Consider the following 25,106-nt stretch of genomic DNA (forward strand, 5'->3'; position numbering starts at 1 on the left):
CTTACCCCCCAAAACACCTTTACAAAGATTACAGCGTGGACGGGCTTCCCTGGTGGCACAGTGGTTGGGAGTCCGCCTGCTGATGCGAGGGACACAGGTTTGTGCCCTGCTCCGGGAGGATCCCGCATGCCACGGAGCGGCTGGGCCCGTGAGCCATGGCCGCTGAGCCTGCACGTCCGGAGCCTGTGCTCTGAAACAGGAGAGGCCATAGCAGTGAGAGGCCTGCATACCGCAAAAAAAAAAAAAAAAAAAAAGAGTACAGGGGTCTTCTTCCACAGAAAAAGAACTAAGGTTGGGATAATGTACCAGCCAGTCTGTCCTGAGGAAATTAAGAGTCCAGCTCCTGGTGAAAGGTAGATGAGGGGGAAGAAAACCACCAAGTCCAACAACCCCACTTCCAACAGGAAGAATGGGGGTTTGAAAACAATTCAGTTGTGGAAGGAAGGCTGGCTAGTAGAAAACCTGTGCCACCCAGCTCAGGAGTAGAGAGGATGCCGCTGTCCTCAACTGTCCGAGGCACTAATGCCCATTCATGAGGAAGGCGAAGTAGAAGAGGTTCTTCTTCAGGGAGGAGACGGAGAGCTCCCTTAGCTTCCATTACACTTTTTTTGATGACCAAGTAAAAGAAAACTCAGCATTGCTGGGTCAAGGGCTGACATCTTGGGATCACAGAGATGGTAGAATCTTGCTCCAGGTCTTCTGAGGATTTTTGTTCACTGGAAAAGGGAAAGGGTTTAAAGTTAAGGATGTGCAGTATGAGATGAGGCAGGAAAGGAATTCAAGTTTCCTTCTAGTTCAGTCTCAGCTTCCAAGTACAAGGTATCAGAAAAAAAATTTTTTTAAGTAAGATTTAGGGGGGGCGCCCAGTCCCCCTAACCCTGTCAATTATGTTGCTGCTCCACTCCATCAGTGATGCTCTTTATACCCTTCCAAAGCATCCACCTCCCCCACATCCCAGACACTTACATGGATGAACTCTGACTCTGGAACTTCATGCTTTTCCAAGAGGGTTGAGCTAACAGGAGGGGGGAAAAAATGGAGGCAGAAAGAAGAATTAGTAAATAAATGAGAAAAGGGACTCTCAGGTCAAATCTCATACTACTTCTCCATTTCATTGGGAATCAATTTAGGATTCAAAAAGAAGGGGCTAAGAAGCTACCAGATTTGGAAGCACATTGTTTTAATTAACTATTTACTTTTTTGTCTTGACTTCTATAAAATATTTCCTAACACCCTCCTCTACCTTCTTCAATCCCCAGGTGTGGTAGGCACCCAATGAACACTGCCATCTGATAGTCATGCCATTGTGTAATTTTCTCCTCTTGAGTGTGGGCTGAACTTAGTGACTTTCTTCTAGTGAACAGAATGCACCACAGGAGATGTAAAGTCAATTCTGAGATTAGGCTACAAAAAGACTATAGCTTCCTCTTGGGTACCTGCTCTCTCACTTGTTTGCTCTGAGGAAGCTAGCTGCCATGCACTGAGCTGCCTTATGGAAAGGACCATGTGACAAGGAACTGAGGGAACTGGCCAACAGCCAACAAAGAACTGAGCCCTTATCCCAATAGCCTACAAGAAACTGAATCCTGCCAACAACCACATAGATAAGCTTGGAAGCTGATCCTCCCCTGGGCGAGCCTTCAGATGAGACCACACTGCTGGCTACTAGCTTCACTGTAACCTCCTGAGAGACTTTAAGCCAAAGGCACCCAGCTAAGCTACACCCAGATTCTTAAGCTACATTATATCTGAGATAATAATGTTTGTTGTTTTTAGCTGCTAAAATTTGGGGTAATTTGTTACACAATAGATATTTTTGTACCTGGAAGTGAAGTACTGCTGTAATAAAAATCTAAAATGTGGAAGTGGCTCTGGAAGAGGGAACTGGGTTTGAGGACAGTTTTAGTGAAAGTTTAAAAGTGCCCTGAATATACTGTAGAATTCTGGACTTTAAGGGGATTGCCAGTAAGGGCTTAAAGTGAAAAAAATCTTATTAAAAATTGAAGGAAAGGGGATCTTTGCAATGTAGTGAAACAAAGTTTAGCAACAATGTCACCTACAGTTATGTGAAAAGTAGAATACGTGCCTCATGAACTGGGTGATCTGGCTAAGGAGATTTCTAAACCAAGTGCTGAAGGTGCCACCTGGTTTCTTCTTAACGCTTATAGTTAAAATATGAGAGAAGAAAAGTAAGTTCAGGGGAGGACTATTAAACAAAAGGAAGCCAAGACTTGATGGTTTTGAAAATTCTGAGCCTCTCCAGATAGCAAATAATGCTAAAATTAAGAAATGGATAAAATCTAAGGCACTGCCAGGAAAATGTGGTCTACAGATGAAGCCAAGGGTATGACTGTAAAACATCTGTTAAGAACTCAAAGTACTATTCAGTCATACAAAAGGTGATTCAAAAGATTAAGGGTATGTCTCTCAGATCCTCTCAACTTAACAGGATCTCTAAGAAGCATAGAGCTTATCAAGAAGGTATTTGTGGCTTCTGTCTAATAGCGTGAATCCCAATGAGATTCATAGGAGGCCCACAAAATCTTTGAGGGTATTATAGCAGCAGAAACACTGTCCTGCTTGGACTGAAAGGGACAGAAATAGTACACAATGAAAAGAGACCACTGGATCCCCAAAATTCTGGCAAGAAGCAGGCTGAGAAAATTACTCAGCTGCAAACACATTGTAGTTTTCATGAAAAAGGAAGACTCAAAAGGCAAAACCAAGAGTCCCAAAGGTAGAGCCAAGAGCCACGAATTATTCTCATGCTTTGAGACCTGATAAAAGAAACTCCAACATTTGCTGGGGTTTAGACTAGCTATGGATCAGACTCCTCTGTGCCTCCCATTCTCCCTTTTTTATATAGGAATGTGTGAAGAGATTATCTATTGTTTGTCTCATCATTGTATGCTGGGTGTGTGGGGAGAAGATAGCCTGTCTCTTTAGTTTCACAGTCCACAGTGATCGCTGCTTCCTGATACACTCTTAGGTAATTCATTCCTCAAGTGTGGGCTAGATTAAGTGACTAGAATGCAGAATAGGAGACTTGGTTATGAAAGACTGTGGCTTCTGCTTAGGTGCATGCACTGTCACTTGCTCATGCTAAGGGAAGCGAGCTGCCATGTTCTTAGTTGTCCTATGGAGGGGCTCATGTGGCAAAGAACTGAGGGAGGCCCGCAGAAAACAGTCAGCAAGAAACAAAACCCTCAGTCCAGCAACTCACCAGAAACTGAATCCTGTCAAAAACCACATAAATGAGCTTAGAAGTGAAGCCTCTCAGTTGAGCCTTCAGATGAGCCTAGCCCTGGACAAAGAGCTTCACTATCATGAAAGACCTTGAGCCAGAGGACCCAGTTAAGCTGCACCCAGATTTCTAACTCACAGAAACTATGATATATGTTTGTTATTTTAAGTCACTAAGTTCTGGGGTAATATATTATGATGTAATGAGATGATTAACACACCAAAAACAAAAAATTAAATCACAATCTTTACACTGGATCCTTTTGAAAGGTTAACTGTTCACTGTCTTCAGTGCCTGGGAATCTTTCCAGCCTTAAATCCTAAGCTAAGAATTCTCACTTAACTCACCGGGAAATGAAGCATTAGTTGGGGTATTTTGATTGAATACCAGAAAAGTCTGTACATAAAGACTTCCCACCACCCCCTAAAAATGCAGAGATGTTGATACACTTTTCCAAATCACTAAAGATGAGCTCTTAGGAAGATGAACATGCAAAAATCTAGTGAAGAGCAAAAGACAAACAATAGTCTCTGGAAAAAACAGAATTATGGAGGTTCTCAAGGACCTGAAGAGAGAGATGAGAAGATTACATGGAGAAAGGGGCCAAGGAACCAACCTTGTAGTTAGCATTTGCAAAGTCTCTCCAACTACAGGTGAGAAATAGGGGTCAGGAATAGTCGAGACCTCACTGATTTTCTCTAAAGGTGGAGTCTGAGGTAAAACATCAGGACGACCGAAGTGGACGCCTGGAAAAAAGAAAGGGGAAGAAAATCAATAAATAAAAAAGAAGAGAAAAGGGGGTGGGGAAAATATAGGAAAAAATATGTAGCAACTTGGATTTTCATGGACAGGAACGGGGAGTAGAGGTCCTAAGCAGACAAGGACTCAGAAGGAAGGGAGGGAGTGCCCCATCACACGGGGACCCCAACCCTGGCGCTGACCTGGCTCCACTTCCGCCTTTGTTGTCACTTGTGCCTTGTGTTCCCCAGAGACCGATGGCTGGTAAGTTACGCAGGAGTTGCCGCTGGGGCCTGCTCGCCGAGAGAAAGATGAGCCAGACCGAAACTTTTTGGAAGGAGAGGGCTTCACTTCAAAAGGGAAAGAGAGAGCCTACTTAGCACCCACCTCGGAAACCGTCACCAAGACATAGATACAACTTGCTAGCGTCCCCAACACAAACCCAAAGTTGTTCCTCTGCAAAGCAGGAAAAGGGGTTAATGTCAACAAAGATGGGCTCTATGAACTACTCTTCAGAGGAGGGGGCATCTCAGTCCACTTCACTTTGGAAAAGAAGCAGAGAACCTAGAGGAAAGGAGACACATATCTCTCCCCTCCTACAAGCAACCTCAATGGCTTTGCTTCCGCCTGATGACATGTATCCTATTCTGTAATTCCTTTGTTCTTTAATAGTATCCTTCAGTTAAACCAGACAAAGATGACCCTTTCACTCTATATCCCTGTAGCACTTACACACACAGCACGATGGTGATACTTTACACTTGTTTATATATCACTTTGAAAAGACTTTGAAAGGATTTTTCCATGTTTCTTAAGACTGTGGCATGCCTAAGTCCGCTCTGCCTCACCGAGGGACAACTGATGCCTATGATGAGGAGACAGAGATGGGAAGGAGGAGCTGGAATCTGCCAGTGGCAGCAGCGTGAAAGGTTTGGAAAGAAGAACATTGGCACTTCCCAACCAAGAAAGTTGAGGGAAGAGACTAAGAACACCTGCTAAGCAGAAATGAGTAAGTGCTTCTCCAACCTTATGATCCTAATCTAAGAACTTCCTGGCCTTGGGGATATGGTAATATTCTTGCCTATCTCTGACCATAAAAGTCCAGCTTCGCCTATCTCAGCCTGTGGCATGGGTCCTACACCCACAACTAAACATTTTTACAACCCCACCAATTTCTCAGAAATGCCCCTCCCCTCAATGACACATGTAGGGATTGCCAGGGGGAAAGCAGCAACTTGGAAACAACTGAGACAGACAAAGTGACCGACATAAGGATGGGCAGCAGCTCTCACGGGATGTGGGTAGAGTAGGAGAAGCCTCTGGCTTTGGCAGTTCCCTGACAGAGGTGTCCTGCCCCCCATCTCTTGAAGTAAGGGAGCCATTGGAGGGTCATCTGGCAGAAGCCACTTACAGAGGATCTTCTTGAACACTGTAGTGCACATGAAGCGCTGGAACCGTTCGGCGTAGAAGCTTGGGCGATGCACTGATACGGTGTCCTGCAGAGCAAAAGAGATGGCTGCAGAGTTAGAGAGGAGGAGGCCCAGCAAGAGGATCTCTGGTCCAAGGGCCATTTTTCCCTAGGATGAGAGCCTAGCAGAAGGGTAGAACCCACAAATGAAATAAGGTAAGAGGAAACTGAGGGGGCAAATCAGAAGTGAGAGAGGCAGAAAGAGGAGAGCCTCTAGCTGACTGCTACTCACCCCATCATGTACCAGAGCTTTCCAAGAGTGCTCCAACTTCTTAACAAACCTGACAAGAAAAATGTATATCATGCATTCAACATTAAACGAATGACCTTATAGTTTTCTACTTTACAGAGTTAAAAGAGCAATCGCAGTAGCAAAGAGAGAGACCGGGAAAGCACCCCCACTATTATGCTGGCTTTCCAAAGAACAGACAAGGTAGTGCTTATTCCACATGGAGATCGAAGCTGTTTCTAGATAAGTCGATTATTGCCCCCCTCAGAAAGGGGTAGTTAATATGTCCCGGCAAGTCAGGGACAAGAATATTTATTGTAAAAGGGGAGCTGGAGGGACAGATGGGCAAACCTGGAAGGGGGTCAAGTACTGTCCAGTCCTCATTAGTACCTGAAACCTTACAGGAGCAAAACTGGGGTCTAACATTTCCAGCTCTTCCTTCACTACCACACCACTGCCTGAATTCCACAGGCTAATGCTTTTCACAGAACACAGTGATCCTCTTGTTTTTCCTCCATGGAAAGGAGGGATGTGTTTCCAGCTGTATCCTAATGTGGAGTATGACTCATCTCACAGGTCTTCCACAAAAAGCCAGAGAGATGGCGTTTCTACCCTGGTGCTTCTAAGGACTGACTCAGCTTTCCACAGAGGTGTATGCTATGTTTGGGGAGATGGTGGGATAAGGAAGCCAACAGACAGGCATCATCAGGAAATAAAAAACCATCTGAAACCCAATGAAGCAAGCAGCCAGACTGCAACTTACTCTTCTTGCTTCAGGAAGAATTTGGTGACACCCATCTAAAACAGCTATGTGAGTAAATCCACATCCACTCTACCCCTAGGATCTATATGCTCCTCACCTGTAAGACTGAAGAATGTCAATGATCCCAATATAAAGCAGCAGCCTTTCCCCTTTACTATTCCGGGCCGGGATGCCACCCATACTGGGGAAGACAAGAAGGAAAGAGTAAGAAAATCTTTTGTCTAGCAGGCAGAGGCTTCTGCTAACCTCAAATCAGATCAGGACATGTAACTGAGACCTAAGCATAGTTAGAAGTCCCATCTTCCATAAGCTGGGGAAGAGCAAGAGACTTCGCCCAGCCCCACCAACTTTGGCTTATGTATTGTAACCTCTTTCTCTCCAAATCTCACCTGCCTGCCTCTCCCACCCCAAATCCATGGAAGAGAATCTAAAAATCACCCCTACTCAGCAATTTTAGGAATACTCTCCCAATTAACTCTAAACTTTCTTAGTACTCTACTCTTTTTTTTTTTTTTTTGGCTGCGCTGCAAGGCTTGTGGGATCTTAGTTCCCTGATCAGGGATCGAACCGGGGCTCTCGGCAGTGAAAGCACGAAGTCCTAACCACTGGACCGCCCAGGAATTCCTCCCCAGTACTTTCATATTTTAATTTATGCCCACTGAGACACTCTTCTGGAGAGTCATGGTAAAGAATACTTTAAAATGAAACCACTTAAAAGACATTTGATACTTTAGTAACTACACTTCCTTGATCCATGATGGTAACAAAGACGCCTTCCATAAAGAAGTCTATAATAAATTGTTTTTGATGAAGTTCTAATATAATTTGCAGGCGTGCATCTAAGACTCTGAGTGAACATTTTTTAAAAAGTCTTGGACTTCCCTGGTGGCACAGTAGTTAAGAAACTGCCTGCCAATGCAGGGAACATGGGTTCGATCCCTAGTCTGGGAAGATCCCACATGCTGCGGAGCAACTAAGCCCATGTGCCACAACTACTGAGCTTACACTCTAGAGCCCATGAGCCACAACTACTGAGCCCACGTGCCACAACTACTGAGGCCCATGCATTCTAGGGGCCTGCATGCCGCAACTACTGAGCCTGCGTGCTGCAACTACTGAAGCCCACACACCTAGAGCCGGTGCTCCGCAACAAGAGAAGCCACCGCAATGAGAAGCCTGTGCACCGCAACGAAGAGTAGCCCCCATTCGCCGCAAGTAGAGAAAGCCTGCACGCAGCAACGAAGACCAAACGCAGCCAAAAATTAAAAAAAAAAAGTCTTGGGACTTCCCTGGTGGCACAGTGGTTAAGAATCTGCCTTCCAATGCAGAGGACGTGGGTTCGATCCCTGGTCAGGGAACTAGATCCCACATGCATGCCTCAACTAAGAGTTTGCATGCCAAAACTAAGGAGCCCACCAGCCGCAACTAAGGAGCACACGTGCCGCAACTAAAGGAGCCAGTGAACCGCAACTAAGGAGCCATCAAGCTGCAACTCAGGACCTGCCTGCCACAACTGAGACTCGGTGCAACCAAAAATAAAAAATAAATAAAATAAAAATAAAATAAAATAACAAAAAAAAGAAATTATATGTTTGTTTTAAAATAAATAAATAAATAAATAAATTTTTAAAATTCCAAAAAAAAAAAGTCTCTTAATTTTGAATAGTTCTCCTTCCCAGATGTACAAGTCCCAAATTTAAGACATCTTCCTTTCCTTTTACATTCTTAGGAAAGCTCATCCTATAGTTCTGTAAGCATTAAAGCTATTGACTTAACTACTGAATAAAGGCTACTCCTTCTCAGAAGCTGCGTCCCTCCCTCAAGAAAAAGTGCTCTGAGCCTATGCACTCCTTCCCAGCGCCCGAGTCCACTCACTGGTCCTCAGTCTCCATGGTGCCACCTCGTCGAGCCTCGCCCTGGATAGATTCCATGGCTGTGGAATAGAGAGCCTTTTGGGGGGCTGGTCTGCGAGTGTCAGTTGAATATTGTGCTTCATTGCCTAAAGGCTCTCGTTGTGCATAATCTATGTTATGGATTGACACCAGGAGGCTATAGTCCATTATCTTGAAGCTCTGCAGCACCTAATGGAAGGAAAAAACATGATCTGAGCCTTGGGAGGTATGAGAATCTTTTTTCAGGATCTCACAGCTTTCCTGATCTAACTGTTTTTGATAGCGAACCTCCAGAGCTATAACCACAGGATCAGCCTTTGCTCCTCCTACTCCTTGGAGAACAGTACATTGACCTCCTCTGGTCACCCTTCACTGATATCCCTTCAGCTTTCCTTCACCAGAGTACATACAAATTAGGCCACGGCCTAGCCCACAAGATCCTCTTTGTTTGTTCTTTCCTTGTATCTCTTCATGAAAAGAGCATTATATTCTCAATGAAAGAAGAAACACATATTTGAGCTCTAAAAAATCCACAAGGAGGGTCTGGTAAAAGTAAACTTTGTGACAGAGCAGATCTGTGGCAGGTCCTTATATGGCCAGCTTCACTTCAGTTCATTATTTGCTGAATCCTTACCATCTGTAGGCATTGTGCCTGCTTATGTGGATACAAAGATACGTAAGAGAGCTTCTGTCCTCATGGATATTATAATTTAGAAAGGGAAACTAATGTAAAAATAAAAACAATATAGTCTACTATGTGTAACAATGCAAGTGCATACATGATTGAGGAATACTACAGAGACATACATAAATAGGTTTATGAGGGATCGATTAGAGAGAAAATAAATGCAAGTAAATAAAGGAAGGAAAGAAGAATGCCAAGGCCTGGAAGCATGAAACAGCAGGCTACATGCAGGGAGGTATAATTTGGTGTTGCTAGAACATAAAATGCAAAGGCTAGGTGTTTGGCACGAGAGAGAGGATGGTAGGGGCAAGACAATGACAGGTCTGATGTGTCATATTAAGGAGCCTGGATTGTCTCCTACAGTTCTCAACCTTGTATATTTCCACCAGTTCCAGCAGCTCACTTTGGGGGTTTTGGTAGGTGGATAGAGTAAGGGATAAAGAGAGTTCAGGACTGATTCTTGGCCTCTCCCGCCGTGGAGCACAGGCTCCGACGCACAGGCCCAGAGGCCGTGGCTAACGGGCCCAGCCACTCCGCGGCATGTGGGATCTTCCCAGACCGGGGCACAAACCTGTGTCCCCTGCATCGGCAGGCGGACTCTCAACCACTGAGCCACCAGGGAAGCCCAGGACTGATTCTTATGTGTGGTTTGAAAAACCTCTCTGCTCCACCAAGTCTCCAGTCCTCACAACCAAAAGAGCCAAACTAAAATAGGCATTATCCTGGAAGTAGATGCAGAGTAAGCAAAGAAAGGCAAGGATGGATAACATCATGGACTGAATAGAAGATGACAATCCTACAAAAGCAGTTTGCCAAAAAAAAAAAAAAAAGGGTGGAAAAATCAGTAGGGAAAGATGTCACAAAAACCAACAGATGTTAAGAAAGTGGAATCAGGGCTTCTCTGGTGGTGCAGTGGTTGAGAGTCCACCTGCCAATGCAGGGGACACGGGTTTGTGCCCCGGTCCGGGAAGATCCCACATGCCGCGGAGCGGCTGGGCCCATGAGCCATGGCCGCTGAGCCTGCGCTCCGCAACGGGAGAGGCCACAGCAGTGAGAGGCCCGCGTACCGCAAAAAAAACAAAAAAAAAAGAAAGTGGAATCAATCAACTGTCAAACACTGCAGAAAATTCAAGGAAGGACTGAGAAGTACTCTCTATTCGGCATCTACGTGGTCATTGGAGAGAGCAGTTCAATTGAAGTGGTGAGAGCAAAAGCCAGGACACGGTGGGTTGAGGTAGGAATAGGAGAAGAGAAAGGGAAAAGAGAAATGGAGGCATCATTAAATGAAGACATTGAAAAACATTCTCTTAATCTTAAAATAAAAAAGAGATAAACTTGTTTGTATATAGATAGAAAATAGTCAGTTGAGGCTGAAGCCAGAGGTGGGAAAGGAAGTAAGTGATGAAGCAGTATCCTAGAGAAACAGGAGGAAATGGATCTAGGTCACAAAAGGGACTGACCTGGAATAATAGACCAAGTTGGGAAGAAAATATAGATTAAGGATGGTTAAGTGTAGATCCATTTATAAAGTGATGATGGGGGCAGGACAAAGGGATGGTACAGAATAGAAAGTTGAGGTAGTTTGTTGAGAAACAAGGCTGGGGGGATGAGAGTCAGAAACCTGTTTGAAGAGAGTGGCAATCATGTGCAATCTCTGGGAGGAACAGGAAATGGATTGATGAGGAATACTGAGGGCCCAGGTAGGGGTGGATATCATAAATCTGTAGAGATGCCAGTATTGTGTGATTTTTTTCAGCAGCACTCAGCTTCTAAGATATAAATTTGGATTTGGCAGACAGGATCAAAAACTGAGCCATGATGGTGCTGGTATGAAAATAAGGAGAATGTATGCTTATGAGGCCCAGGACAGGTAGCAGGTAGAGAAAAAAAAGACGGGAGGGGAGTTAGACAAACGGGGAGAAAGTAAAAATGTAAAGGCATAAAGGATCTAATATAAAAGTTATTTTAAATGAAGTCTGGCACAGATGGAGCTAAGGAACAGAGTCCCATCTCCCACAGATTAGATGCCTAAGAACGACCAAGCTGTTTTACAGACTGAGATTTCTGGTGCCTGAGAGAGAAGGAAATGTGACAAACTCACCAAACAGTCGCGCTGCAGGGTCTTGCACAGAGCATTGTACATATCAGCATCCAAAAAGAGACCATCAGGGATGTCTTGTAAGAAGTCCAGGTCTTTAAGGGTGGGGAGAGGTTTCTCTCGCTCTTTTTGGGAAGCCCGCCTTTTGTAGGTTGAGCCCTTGAGGTCATATTTGATATGCATCTTGACTGACCGTGGTAAGAGATTGTTCATCACCACAATTCGAATGTTCTTACCACCTGCCTGCACACAGTACAGTCCATAGAACTTAGGCAGCAAAGTCCGAGGGTTCTGGTTGAGGTTCTGAGGACAAGAAAGTAAAAAGAAGTAGAAGAGCAAATTAGCTGATTTTCAATAAAACTCAAGGGCAAAAGCTGTCACCCCCCTTCCTTTGTCTGTTACATGGGATTCAGATACAATCTGCCCATAAGCCCACATTACATTTGTTTAAAATTTCCCAATGTATCTATCTCAATAATGAGCTCACCACCAAGCTGAGTGGAAGGCCTACAATACAGTAAGCAGTCAGGATACTAAACATATGATGAATATATTCCTTCAGAGAGGTTTAAGAGAAGACAGCACTGAAAAAGACTTAATGCTTAGCCTTCTGTATAGTATATTCTTGTGAGTATGAAAGGAGGCAAAGAAGAGTTCCCTAACTTCTCCAGAACCTCCAAGAGTTATCAGTCAGAGTAAGAAAAAATACAGTATTATCAAGGGAAGTAACCAACCTCATACTCTACTCTAGGAGCTGGACTAAGAATGGAAAGCAGAATCATCATTGAAAAAAAACAAAAATAAACAAATGGGACCTAATTAAACTTAGAAGCTTTTGCACAGCAAAGGAAACCATCAACAAAATGAAGAGAAAGCCCAAAATATGGGAGAAAATATTTGCAAATGAAGTGACCGACAAGTGATTTTTCTCTAAAATATACAAACAGCTCATGCAGCTCAATATCAGAAAAAAAAAAAACCCCAATCAACAAATGGGGACTTCTTTCGAAGATGGCGGAAGAGTAAGACGTGGAGATCACCTTCCTCCCCACAGATACACCAGAAATACATCTACATGTGGAACAACTCCTACAGAACACCAACTGAACACTGGCAGAAGACCGCAGACCTCCCAAAAGGCAAGAAACCCCCCACATACCTGGGTAGGGCAAAAGAAAAAAGAATAAACAGAGACAAAAGAATAGGAATGGGACCGGCACCAGTGGGAGGTAGCTGTGAAGGAGGAAAGGTTTCCACACACTAGGAAGCCCCTTCGCAGGTGGAGACTGCGGGTGGCGGAGCGGGAAAGCTTCGGAGCTGCGGAGGAGAGCACAGCAACAGGGATGCGGAGGGCAAAGCGGGGAGAGATTCCCGCACAGAGGATCGGTGCCGACCAGTACTCACCAGCCCGAGAGACTTGTCTGCTCACCCGCCGGGGCGGACAGGGCTGGGAGTTGAGGCTCGGGCTTCGGTTGGAGCGCCGGGAGAGGACTGGGGTTGGCAGCGTGAACACAGCCTGCAGGGGGTTAGTGCGCCACGGCTAGCCGGGAGGGAGTCCGGGGAAAAGTCTGGACCTGCCGAAGAGGCAAGAGACTTTTTCTTCCCTCTTTTGTTTCCTGGTGCGCGAGGAGAGGGGATTAAGAACGCTGCTTAAAGGAGCTCCAAAAAAAAAAAAAAGGAGCTCCAGAGATGGGCGCGAGCCACAGCTAAAAGCCCGGACCCCAGAGATGGGCATGAGACGCTAAGGCTGCTGCTGCCGCCACCAAGAAGCCTGTGTGCGAGCACAGGTCACTATCCACACCCCCCTTACAGGGAGCCTGTGCAGCCAGCCACTACCAGGGTCCCGGGATCCAGGGACAACTCCCCCGGGAGAACGCACGGCACGCCTCAGGCTGGTGCAACGTCACGCCGGCCTCTGCCTCCGCAGTCTCGCCCCACTCCGTGCCCCTCCCTCCCCCCCACCTGAGTGAGCCAGAGCCCCCAGTCAGTGGCTCCTTTAACCCCGTCCTGTCTGAGCGAAGAACAGACGCCCTCCGGAGACCTACACGCAGAGGTGGGGCCAAATCCAAAGCTGAGGCCCTGGGAGCTGTGAGATAAAGAAGAGAAAGGGAAATCTCTCCCAGCAGCCTCAGAAGCAGCGGATTAAAGCTCCACAATCAACTTGATGTACCCTGCATCTGTGGAATACATGAATAGACAACGAATCATCCCAAATTGAGGAGGTGGACTTTGAGACTAAGATTTATGATTTTTTCCCCTTTTCCTCTTTTAATGAGTGTGTACGTGTAAGCTTCTGTGTGAGATTTTGTCTGTATAGCTTTGCTTCCACCATTTGTCCCAGGGTTCTATCCGTCCATTTTTTTTGTTTTTCAATTTTTTTCTTAATAATTATTTTTTATTTTAATAACTTTATTTTATTTTACTTTATCTTCTTTCTTTCTTTCTTTCCTTTCCTCCTTTAGACAACGAATCATCCCAAATTGAGGAGGTGGACTTTGAGAGCAAGATTTATGATTTTTTCCCCCTTTTCCTCTTTTTGTGAGTGTGTATGTGTACGCTTCTGTGTGAGATTTTGTCTGTATAGCTTTGCTTCCACCATTTGTCCTAGGGTTCTATCCGCCTGTTTTTTAAAAAATTTTTTTCTTAGTAATTATTTTTTTATTTTAATAATTATTATATTTTATCTTACTTTATTTTATTTTACTTTATCTTCTTTCTTTCTTTTTTCCTTCCTTCCCTCCTTCCCTCCTTCCTTCCTCCCTCCCTCCCTCCCTCTCTCTCTCTCTCTTTCATTCTTCTTCTACTAATTCTTTCTTTCTACTTTTCTCCCTTTTATTCTGAGCAGTGTGGATGAAAGGCTTTTGGTGCTGCAGCCAGGAGTCAGTGCTGTGCCTCTGAGGTGGGAGAGCCAACTTCAGGACACTGGGCCACAAGAGACCTCCCAGCTCCACATAATATCAAACGGCGAAAATCTCCCAGAGATCTCCATCTCAACGCCAGCACCCAGCTTCACTCAACGACCAGCAAGCTACAGTGCTGGACATCCTATGCCAAACAACTAGCAAGACAGGAACACAACCCCACCCATTAGCAGAGAGACTGCCTAAAATCATAATAAGTCCACAGACACCCCAAAACACACCATCAAACGTGGACCTGCCCACCAGAAAGACAAGACCCAGCCTCATCCACCAGAACACAGGCACTAGTCCCCTCCACCAGGAAGCCTACACAACCCACTGAACAACCTTAGCCACTGTGGGGCCAGACACCAAAAACAACGGGAACTACGAACCTGCAGCCTGCAAAAAGGAGACCCCAAACACAGTAAGATAAGCAAAATGAGAAGACAGAAAAACACATAGCAGATGAAGGAGCAAGATAAAAACCCACCAGACCTAACAAATGAAGAGGAAATAGGCAGTCTACCTGAAAAAGAATTCAGAATGATAGTAAAGATGATCCAAAATCTTGGAAATAGAATAGACAAAATGCAAGAAACATTTAACAAGGACCTAGAAGAACTAAAGATGAAACAAACAACGATGAACAACACAATAAATGAAATAAAAAATACTCTAGATGGGATCAATAGCAGAATAACCGAGGCAGAAGAACGGGTAAGTGACCTGGAAGATAAAATAGTGGAAATAACTACTGCAGAGCAGAATAAAGAAAAAAGAATGAAAAGAACTGAGGACAGTCTCAGAGACCTCTGGGACAACATTAAACACACAAACATTCGAATTATAGGGGTTCCAGAAGAAGAAGAGAAAAAGAAAGGGACTGAGAAAATATTTGAAGAGATTATAGTTGAAAACTTCCCTAATATGGGAAAGGAAATACTTAATCAAGTCCAGGAAGCACAGAGAGTCCCATACAGGATAAATCCAAGGAGAAATACGCCAAGACACATATTAATCAAACTCTCAAAAATTAAATACAAAGAAAGCATATTAAAAGCAGCAAGGGAAAAACAACAAATAACACACAAGGGAATCCCCATAAGGTTAACAGCTGATTTTTCAGCAGAAACTCTGCAAGCCAGAAGGGACTGGCAGGACATATTTAAAATGATGAAGGAGAAAAACCTGCAACCAAGATTACTCTACCCAGCAAGGATCTCATTCAGATTTCATGGAGAAATTAAAACCTTTACAGACAAGCAAAAGCTGAGAGAGTTCAGCACCACCAAACCATCTTTACAACAACTGCTAAAGGAACTTCTCTAGGCAGGAAACACAAGAGAAGGAAAAGACCTACAACAACGAACCCAAAACAATTAAGAAAATGGGAATAGGAACATACATATCGATAATTACCTTAAATGTAAATGGACTAAATGCTCCCACCAAAAGACACAGATTAGCTGAATGGATACAAAAACAAGACCCATATATTTGCTGTCTACAAGAAACCCACTTCAGACCTAGAGACACATACAGACTGAAAGTAAGGGGACGGAAAAAGGTATTTCATGCAAATGGAAACCAAAAGAAAGCTGGAGTAGCAATTCTCATATCAGACAAAATAGACTTTAAAACAAAGACTATTAGAAGAGACAAAGAAGGACACTACATAATGATCAAGGGATCGATCCAAGAAGAAAATATAACAATTGTAAATATTTATGCACCCAACATAGGAGCAACTCAATACATAAGGCAAATACTAACAGCCATAAAAGGGGAAATCGACAGTAACACATTCATAGTAGGGGACTTTTTAACACCCCACTTTCACCAATGGACAGATCATCCAAAATGAAAATAAATAAGGAAACACAAGCTTTAAATGATACATTAAACAAGATGGACTTAATTGATATTTATAGGACATTCCATCCAAAAACAACAGAATATACATTTTTCTCAAGTGCTCATGGACCATTCTCCAGGATAGATCATATCTTGGGTCACAAATCAAGCCTTGGTAAATTTAAGAAAACTGAAATTGTATCAAGTATCTTTTCCGACCACAATGCTATGAGACTAGATATCAATTACAGGAAAAAACCTGTAAAAAATACAAACACATGGAGGCTAAACAATACATTACTTAATAACGAAGTGATCAGTGAAGAACTCAAAGAGGAAATAAAAAAAATACCTAGAAACAAATGACAATGGAGACACAATGACCCAAAATCTATGGGATGCAGCCAAAGCAGTTCCAACAGGGAAGTTTATAGCAATACAATCCTACCTTAAGAAACAGGAAACATCTCGAATAAATAACCTAACCTTGCACCTAAACCAATTAGAGAAAGAAGAACAAAAAAACCCCAAAGTTAGCAGAAGGAAAGAAATCATAAAAATCAGATCAGAAATAAATGAAAAAGAAAAGAAGGAAACGATAGCAAAGATCAATAAAACTAAAAGTCCTGGTTCTTTGAGAAGATAAACAAAATTGATAAACCATTAGCCAGACTCATCAAGGAAAAAAAGGGAGAAGACTCAAATCAATAGAATTAGAAATAAAAAAGGAGAAGTTAACAACTGACACTGCAGAAATACAAAAGATCATGAGAGATTACTACAAGCAACTCTATGCCAATAAAATGGACAACCTGGAAGAAATGGACAAATTCTTAGAAATGTACAACCTGCCAAGACTGAATCAGGAAGAAATAGAAAATATGAACAGTCCAATCACAAGCACTGAAATTGAAACTGTGATTAAAAATCTTCCAACAAACAAAAGCCCACGACCAGATGGCTTCACAGGCAAAGTCTATCAAACATTTAGAGAAGAGCTAACACCTATCCTTCTCAAACTCTTCCAAAATACAACAGAGGGAGGAACACTCCCAAACTCATTCTGCGAGGCCACCATCACCCTGATACCAAAACCACACAAGGATGTCACAAAGAAAGAAAACTACAGGCCAATATCACTGATGAACATAGATGCAAAAATCCTCAACAAAATACTAGCAAACAGAATCCAACAGCACCTTAAAAGGATCATACACCATGATCAAGTGGGGTTTATTCCAGGAATGCAAGGATTCTTTAATATACGCAAATCAATGTGATAAACCATATTAACAAACTGAAGGAGAAAAACCATATGATCATCTCAATAGATGCAGAGAAAGCTTTCGACAAAATTCAGCACCCATTTATGACATAAACCCTGCAGAAGTTGGCATAGAGGGAATTTTCCTCAACATAATAAAGGCCATATATGACAAATCCACAGCCAACATTGTCCTCAATGGTAAAAAACTGAAAGCATTTCCACTAAGATCAGGAAGAAGACAAGGTTGCCCACTCTCACCACTCTTATTCAACATAGTTTTGAAAGTTTTAGCCACAGCAATCAGAGAAGAAAAGGAAATAAAAGGAATCCAAGTCGGAAAAGAAGAAGTAAAGCTGTCACTGTTTGCAGATGACATGATACTATACAAGGAGAATCCTAAAGATGCTACCAGAAAACTACTAGAGCTAATCAATGAATTTGGTAAAGTAGCAGGATACAAAATTAATGCACAGAAATCTCTGGCATTCCTATACACTAAGGATGAAAAATCTGAAAGTGAAATCAAGAAAACACTCCCATTTACCATTACAACAAAAACAATAAAATATCTAGGAAGAAACCTACCTAAGCAGACAAAAGACCTGTATGCAGAAAAGTATAAGACACTGATGAAAGAAATTAAAGATGATACAAATAGATGGAGAGATATACCATGTTCTTGGATTGGAAGAATCAACATTGTGAAAATGACTCTACTACCCAAAGCAATCTACAGATTCAATGCAATCCCTATCAAACTACCACTGGCATTTTTCACAGAACTAGAACAAAAAATTTCACAATTTGTATGGAAACACAAAATACCCCGAATAGCCAAAGCAATCTTGAGAAAGAAAAACGGAGCTGGAGGAATCAGGCTCCCTGACGTCAGACTATACTACAAAGCTACAGTAATCAAGACAGTATGGTACTGGCACAAAAACAGAAAGATAGATCAATGGAACAGGATAGAAAGCCCAGAGATAAACCCACGCACATATGGTTACCTTATCTTTGATAAAAGAGGCAGGAATGTACAGTGGAGCAAAGACAGCCTCTTCAATAAGTGGTGCTGGGAAAACTGGACAGGTACATGTAAAAGTATGAGATTAGATCACTCCCTAACACCATACACAAAAATAAGCTCAAAATGGATTAAAGCCCTAAATGTAAGGCCAGACTATCAAACTCTTAGAGGAAAACATAGGCAGAACACTCTATGACATAAATCACAGCAAGATCCTTTTTGACCCACCTCCTAGAGAAATGGAAATAAAAACAAAAATAAACAAATGGGACCTAATGAAACTTCAAAGCTTTTGCACAGCAAAAGAAACCATAAACAACACCAAAAGACAACCCTCAGAATGGGAGAAAATATTTGCAAATGAAGCAACTGACAAAGGATTAATCTCCAAAATTTATAAGCAGTTCATGCAGCTCAATAACAAAAAAACAAACAACCCAATCCAAAAATGGGCAGAAGACCTAAATAGACATTTCTCCAAAGAAGATATACAGACTGCCAACAAACACATGAAAGAATGCTCAACAGCATTAATCATTAGAGAAATGCAAATCAAAACTACAATGAGATATCATCACACACCGGTCAGAATGGCCATCATCAAAAAATCTAGAAACAATAAGTGCTGGACAGGGTGTGGAGAAAAGGGAACACTCTTGCACTGCTGGTGGGAATGTTAATTGATACAGCCACTATGGAGAACAGTATGGAGGTTCCTTAAAAAACTAAAAATAGAACTACCATACGACCCAGCAATCCCACTACTGGGCATATACCCTGAGAAAACCATAATTCAAAAAGAGTCATGTACCGAAATGTTCATTACAGCTCTATTTACAATAGCCAGGACATGGAAATTACCGAAGTGTCCATCGACAGATGAATATTAAAGAAGATGTGGCACATATATACAATGGAATATTACTCAGCCATAAAAAGAAACGAAATTGAGCTATTTGTAATGAGGTGGATGGACCTAGAGTCTGTCATACAGAGTGAAGTAAGTCAGAAAGAGAAAGACAAATACCGTATGCTAACACATATATATGGAATTTAAGAAAAAAAAATGTCATGAAGAACCTAAGGGTAAGACAGGAATAAAGACACAGACCTACTAGAGAATGGACTTGAGGATATGGGGAGGGGGAAGGGTAAGCTGTGACAAAGCAAGAGAGAGGCATGGACATATATACACTACCAAGCGTAAGGTAGATAGCTAGTGGGAAGCAGCCGCATAGCACAGGGAGATCAGCTCAGTGCTTTGTGACCACCTAGAGGGGTGGGATAGGGAAGGTGGGAGGGAGGGAGACGCAAGAGGGAAGAGATATGGGAACATATGTATATGTATAACTGATTCACTTTGTTATAAAGCAGAAACTAGCACACCATTGTAAAGCAATTATACTCCAATAAAGATGTAAAAAAAAAAATAAAGGTAGAAGATATAAATAGACATTTCTCCAAAGAAGATATACAGATGGCCAAAAAGCACATGAAAAGATGCTCAACATCACTAATTATTAGAGAAATGCAAATCAAAACTACAATGAGGTATCACCTCACACTGGTCAGAATGGCCATCATCAAAAAATCTACAAACGGGCTTCCCTGGTGGCGCAGTGGTTGCGAGTCCGCCTGCCGATGCAGGGGACACGGGTTCGTGCCCCGGTCCACGAAGATCCCACATGCCATGGAGCGGCTGGGCCCATGAGCCATGGCTGCTGAGTCTGCGCATCCGGAGCCTGTGCTCCACATCGGGAGAGGCCACAACAGTGAGAGGCCCAAGTACCGCAAAAAAAAAAAAATCTACAAACAATAAATGCTGGAGAGAGTGTGAAGAAAAGGGAACCCTCCTACACTGTTGGTGGGAATGTACAGCCACTATGGAGAATAGCATGGAGATGCCTTAAAAAACTAAAACTAGAGCTACCATATGATCCAGCAATTCCACTCCTGTTCAGTGTTCTTTGCAGCCCTATTCACAACAGCCAGGACATGGAAGCAACCTAAATGTCCATCAACAGAGGAATGGATAAAGATGTGGTACATATATACAATGGAATATTACTCAGCCATAAAAAGGAATGAAATAATGCCATTTGCAGCGACATGGATGGACCTTGAGATTGTCATACTGAGTGAAAGTAAGTCAGAAAGCAAAAAATAAATATCATATATTATCACTTATATGTGGAATTTTAAAAATGGTACACATGAACCTATTTACAAAACAGAAGTTGAGTCACTGATGTAGAAAACAAACTTGTGGTTACTGGGGGAAAAAGGCAGGGGGTAAACTGGGAGACTGGGATTGACATACACACAGTACTATACACAGAACGGATAATTAATAAGAACCTACTGAATAGCACAGGGAACTCTATTCAATACTCTGTAATATGGGAATAGAATCTAAAAAAAGTGGATATATGTGCATGTATAACTGACTCACTTTGCTTCCTGTACAGCAGAAACGAAACACTGTAAATCAACTATACTCCAATAAAAAAAAATTTTTTTTTAATCATCATTGAATCTTGTCGTTGGGTAGCAGGGTCTAAGCTAAAAACACTTAAAATAGGACAGATAAACAAAACCTCCTTTAGCCATAGAGAGACAAAAGAGATGGGAAAAGCACAAAGATGAACTACATTCCTACGACAGAAGGGCTGACATTGTTTTGTCCCCCTGATGGCAGCCTCCCCAGTGGAGTGGAGTGGGCAGCTCAGGCAGCCAGTGCTCCTGGTCCTCTTACCATGTAGTATCCTGGAAGCAGCTTCTGCAGAAACTCCGCCTCTTTGTGCTGGACTGTTTTAATGATGAATTCATCATCGCTGGACACATAGAAGAGGGAACCACTAGCTCCAGAGTTGCAGAGTTCAATCAGCGGCTCATTGCAGAGGGAGTACTGGGCCCAGAGAAAAGAGAGCAAGAGGTTCAGAGATACAAGGGCATGCCCAACCAGAAATCAACTACAGATGCAATTCTAAAGAAAAACTAGAGCAAGAGTGTGGAGAGAGGGTCTTCCTTTGGAAGTATCCCTCTGATACTGGAGTCCCAGGGTCCTGAAATCTGGAAGCTTACCAAGTAATCATCAGGGCGGATACCAAATAACTCCCGAAAGTAGCGGAAGGCAACAGGTGCATAGGTCTTGAACCGAAAGTCATTGTAGTGATGAGCAGGAGTCAGGTTGCTCCCTTCACTGTGGGGTTGAACAGAAGAAGCCATAACTTACCAGTTCCTGTAATTTAGGGAGTCCACACCCTGGAAAGATACTCAGTCACTCAGAGTCAGGTCAACACATCCCTCCTGAGAGAACCAAAGGGACTGGATGAGTCAGTTACATAATGGGACAAGGCACAACACGGGGATTAAGACATGGGCACAGGGAATCATATTACCTCCTCCCGATGCACTAAATTGTTTTTTAGGGCTCAGTCCACAGGCCGGAGGCTCATGGAAACATCCAAAGGAGAGCATGTGCTCTTCAAATTCTCCAGTCCCCATATCACCCTGATTAAGATCAGGTTAAGGATTGGATGCATGCCTAAATTAGACATGAACCCTAAAATGCCCTGATGATGATATAAAAAAGCCACATTTTCTAGGACATTCCCCTGCACATTAACCTCTGTACCTCGGGAAGAAGATACTCTCCACCACATAGAAGTCTTGCATGAGGACATCCCGCTCTGGTTTGGTACTCAGGCTCCCCACAGTGTGAGTAATGCCTAACTGGATGGCACCTTTTAAAGCTGACGAGGTTGTCTAAGAAACAAGAGAAACAAGAGGGAAGTTTCTAGTATTAAATCTGATCATAGCAATAAAAACTCAGAAGAACCAGAAGGAACACGGGAGAGCAAATGCCTATCTAGTAGTTCAGACTAAACTGGGGCAATCCAGTTTCCCCATCCCCACACTGTACATGGCAGTTAAGCCTGCAAAGATTGGAAGAGCATGAAAATACAGAATAGCAAAGTGGGGACTCTCTAAACAAGGTGTTCCCTCCTATTCACATCTATATCTGGAAGATACGTTGTACTGAGAGAACAATCCTAGGTCTCACTCCAAAGGTTCCTGCCCCCAGAGTATATGGAGTCCTCCAAACATTTTATTCATCTGATACAGAATGTAACTAAAATTAACTGATACTCTGATTCACTGCCTAGCTACTGAAGTTCAGTTCTCTAAGGCAAGGGCTGACTGGCGTTCCAAGGACAACTGAGTGGCAAAAAAAGCTCCTGACTAAAGAAGAAAGCCTGAAAGATTCAAATTATTTCTGAGAGAACTATTTAGATTTAAAATTATCATACTGTGGTCAAAACACAAATATAAGAGCCCCACTCTTACAATCCAGGATTTCAATGTCATGGGAAAATGTCGTATTATCTAGTTCTGTGCTGTCCAATATAGTAGCTACTAGCTACACTCAGCTATTTAATTTTAAGTTAAAGTTAATTTAATTTAAAAATCATTTCTTCAGTCTTACTAGCCACATTCAGGTATGATTAGTGGGTACCACACTGGATAACACAGATATAGCACATTTCAATCACTGTAGAAAGTTCTATTGGACAGTTTTGTTCTAAGTGATTTCCCTTATCCCCCCAACCCTCACCAAATATTACTTGTATCAATATTCTACCTAGTCCTCATCGGGCATTAAAATTATAACTAGGGACTTCCCTGGTGGTCCAGTGGTTAAGAATCCGCCTCCCAGTGCAGGGGATGCGGGTTCGACCCCTGGTTGTGGAACTAAGATCCCACATGCCATGGGGCAACTAAGCCCATGCGCTCTGAAGCCCACGTGCCACAATTAGAGAGAAGCCCGTGAGCCACAACGAAGCGCCTGCACACCACAACGAAAGATACCATGTGCCACAGCTAACACCCAATGCAGCCAAATAAATAAATATTTTTAAAAATAAGAATAGGGATTTCCCTGGTGGCACACTGGTTGAGAATCCACCTGCCAATGCAGGGGACACGGGTTTGAGCCCTGGTCCAAGAAGATCTCACATGCCACGAAGCAACTAAGCCCATGCACCACAACTACTGAGCCCGCGCACCACAACTACTGAAGCCCACACGCCTCGAGCCTGTGCTCTGCAACAAGAGGAGCCACCGCAGTGAGAAGCCTGCATACTGCAACGAAGAGTAGCCCCTGCTTGCCACAGCTAGAGAAAGCCCATGCACAGCAACGAAGACCAAATGCGGCCAAAAAAATTTAACACTTAAAAAAAAATTTTTAAATAAGAATATTTTAAAAAAATAAATAAAATTATAACAAATTTTTTAAGTGCTTGCCTCTCCAATTAGACTAGAAACTCATCTTTTTGTCTCAGTGTTCAGCACATAAAAAGAGCTCAATAAATGTGTTTAATTGACATGGGCCTCAGAGTCCATTCCCAGGGAGAGTCAGGTCCCTGACTGAGAATGAGTCAGTCCACCTCTATCACTTCGGACAATGCAATAAAGACAGAGAACAAACACAAGAAAAATTTACATGGGCCAGACAAGGTATAGATGCCAAATAGGAGGTTGAACACTGTACCCCTAAGCATCTCCTAAACCTAAGCATCTCCAATTAGTCCAGAACTGGGGAATTGGGTCACTCCAGGATGCTTCTCTCCTGTTTTCCCTTCACCAGTTCAATTTTCTCTTCTTGGTTATTACTACTATCTTTCCAATCCATTTGATATCTCTAGCTCAAAATCAGGTATTCTAGGCCCTATTCACCAAATGAAACTACAATCTTAAAAAAACAAAACCCATGGACTTCCCTGGTGGTCCAGTGGGTAAGATTCCATGCTCCCAATGCAGGGGGCCCAGGTTCGATCCCTGGGCGGGGAACTAGATCCTGCATGCATGCCACAACTGAGACTCCACATGCCGCAACTAAGAGCCTGCACGCCACAACTAAGAGCCCGCATGTCACAATTAAGAGTCCACATGCCACAACTAAGAGTCCGTATGCCGCAACTAAGAAACCCACATGCTGCAACTAAAGATCCCGCATGCCGCAATGAAGACGCTGCGTGCCACAACTAAGACCCAGCACAGACAAAAAACAAAATAAAACAAAACATACACACACACAAAGAAAAATTCTTGATCTGCTGTCTATCTCTGTATCACCAAGCTGAATGGGATCCAGCCTTCACTTTATGTACATCCAGCACAAGAGACATGGTTCCCTAAAGCTAGGTAAGAATGGCCTTGGGGGCTTATTACATGTTTATATCTAACAGGGAAACACAATTTCTTCAGCTCAGTGAAAAAGCATCCAACACCAGATTTGTTCATTAAGAACATTCTCATTTAAACACATATATGGGGACTTCCTTGGTGGCACAGTGGTTAAGAATCCGCCTGCCAATGCAGGGTACACGGGTTCCATCCCTGGTCCAGGAAGATCCCACATGCCACAGAGCAACTAAGCCTGTGTGCCACAACTACTGAGCCCACGTGCCACAACTAGCCTGTGCGCCTAGAGCCCATGTTCCGCAACAAGAGAAGCCACCACAATGAGAAGTCCATGCACCGCAACGAAGAGTAGCCCCCTGCTCGCTGCAACTAGAGAAAGCTGGCGAGCAGCAACAAAGACCCAACACAGCCAGAAACAAAACCAAACAAAACGAAAAACACATATACAGGGCTTCCCTGGTGGCACAGTGGTTAAGAATCCGCCTGCCAATGCAGGGGACACGGGTTCGAGCCCTGGTCCGGGAAGATCCCACATGCTGCCGAGCAACTAAGCCCGTGCGCCACAACTACTGAGCCTATGCTCTAGAGCCCATGAGCCACAACTACTGAGGCTGTGCGCCACAACTACTGAAGCCCGCGCATCTAAAGCCCGTGTTCCGCAACTAGAGAAACCACCGCAATAAGAAGCCTGCGCACCGCAACGAAGAGTAGCTCCCACTCGCCACAACTAG

The 25,106-nt window shown here is 43.3% G+C and overlaps 1 protein-coding gene across 3 annotated transcripts in view; it reads right to left on the reverse strand.

The window, feature by feature from the left end:
- Nucleotides 1-234: 234 nt before the first annotated feature.
- PIP5K1A (phosphatidylinositol-4-phosphate 5-kinase type 1 alpha) overlaps nucleotides 235-25,106 on the reverse strand; it is a 44,207-nt gene continuing 19,335 nt past the window's right edge. For 2 of the 3 annotated variants that reach the window (XM_060299555.1, XM_030846385.2), the window contains 12 exons: nucleotides 21,806-21,936; nucleotides 21,253-21,370; nucleotides 20,924-21,076; nucleotides 11,121-11,420; nucleotides 8,318-8,523; nucleotides 6,540-6,623; nucleotides 5,683-5,731; nucleotides 5,394-5,478; nucleotides 4,186-4,332; nucleotides 3,861-3,990; nucleotides 967-1,015; nucleotides 235-716 (listed from right to left, as the gene is read on the reverse strand). In XM_060299555.1, the coding sequence (XP_060155538.1) occupies nucleotides 714-716; nucleotides 967-1,015; nucleotides 3,861-3,990; nucleotides 4,186-4,332; nucleotides 5,394-5,478; nucleotides 5,683-5,731; nucleotides 6,540-6,623; nucleotides 8,318-8,523; nucleotides 11,121-11,420; nucleotides 20,924-21,076; nucleotides 21,253-21,370; nucleotides 21,806-21,936 (1,455 nt within the window). In that variant the 3' untranslated portion in view covers nucleotides 235-713. The remainder of the gene's footprint in view (nucleotides 717-966; nucleotides 1,016-3,860; nucleotides 3,991-4,185; nucleotides 4,333-5,393; nucleotides 5,479-5,682; nucleotides 5,732-6,539; nucleotides 6,624-8,317; nucleotides 8,524-11,120; nucleotides 11,421-20,923; nucleotides 21,077-21,252; nucleotides 21,371-21,805; nucleotides 21,937-25,106) is intronic. The other variant, XM_060299563.1, reaches the window with a different exon arrangement.

This window comes from Globicephala melas, chromosome 1 (assembly GCF_963455315.2).
Source record: "Globicephala melas chromosome 1, mGloMel1.2, whole genome shotgun sequence".
NCBI classification, from domain to species: domain Eukaryota; kingdom Metazoa; phylum Chordata; class Mammalia; order Artiodactyla; family Delphinidae; genus Globicephala; species Globicephala melas.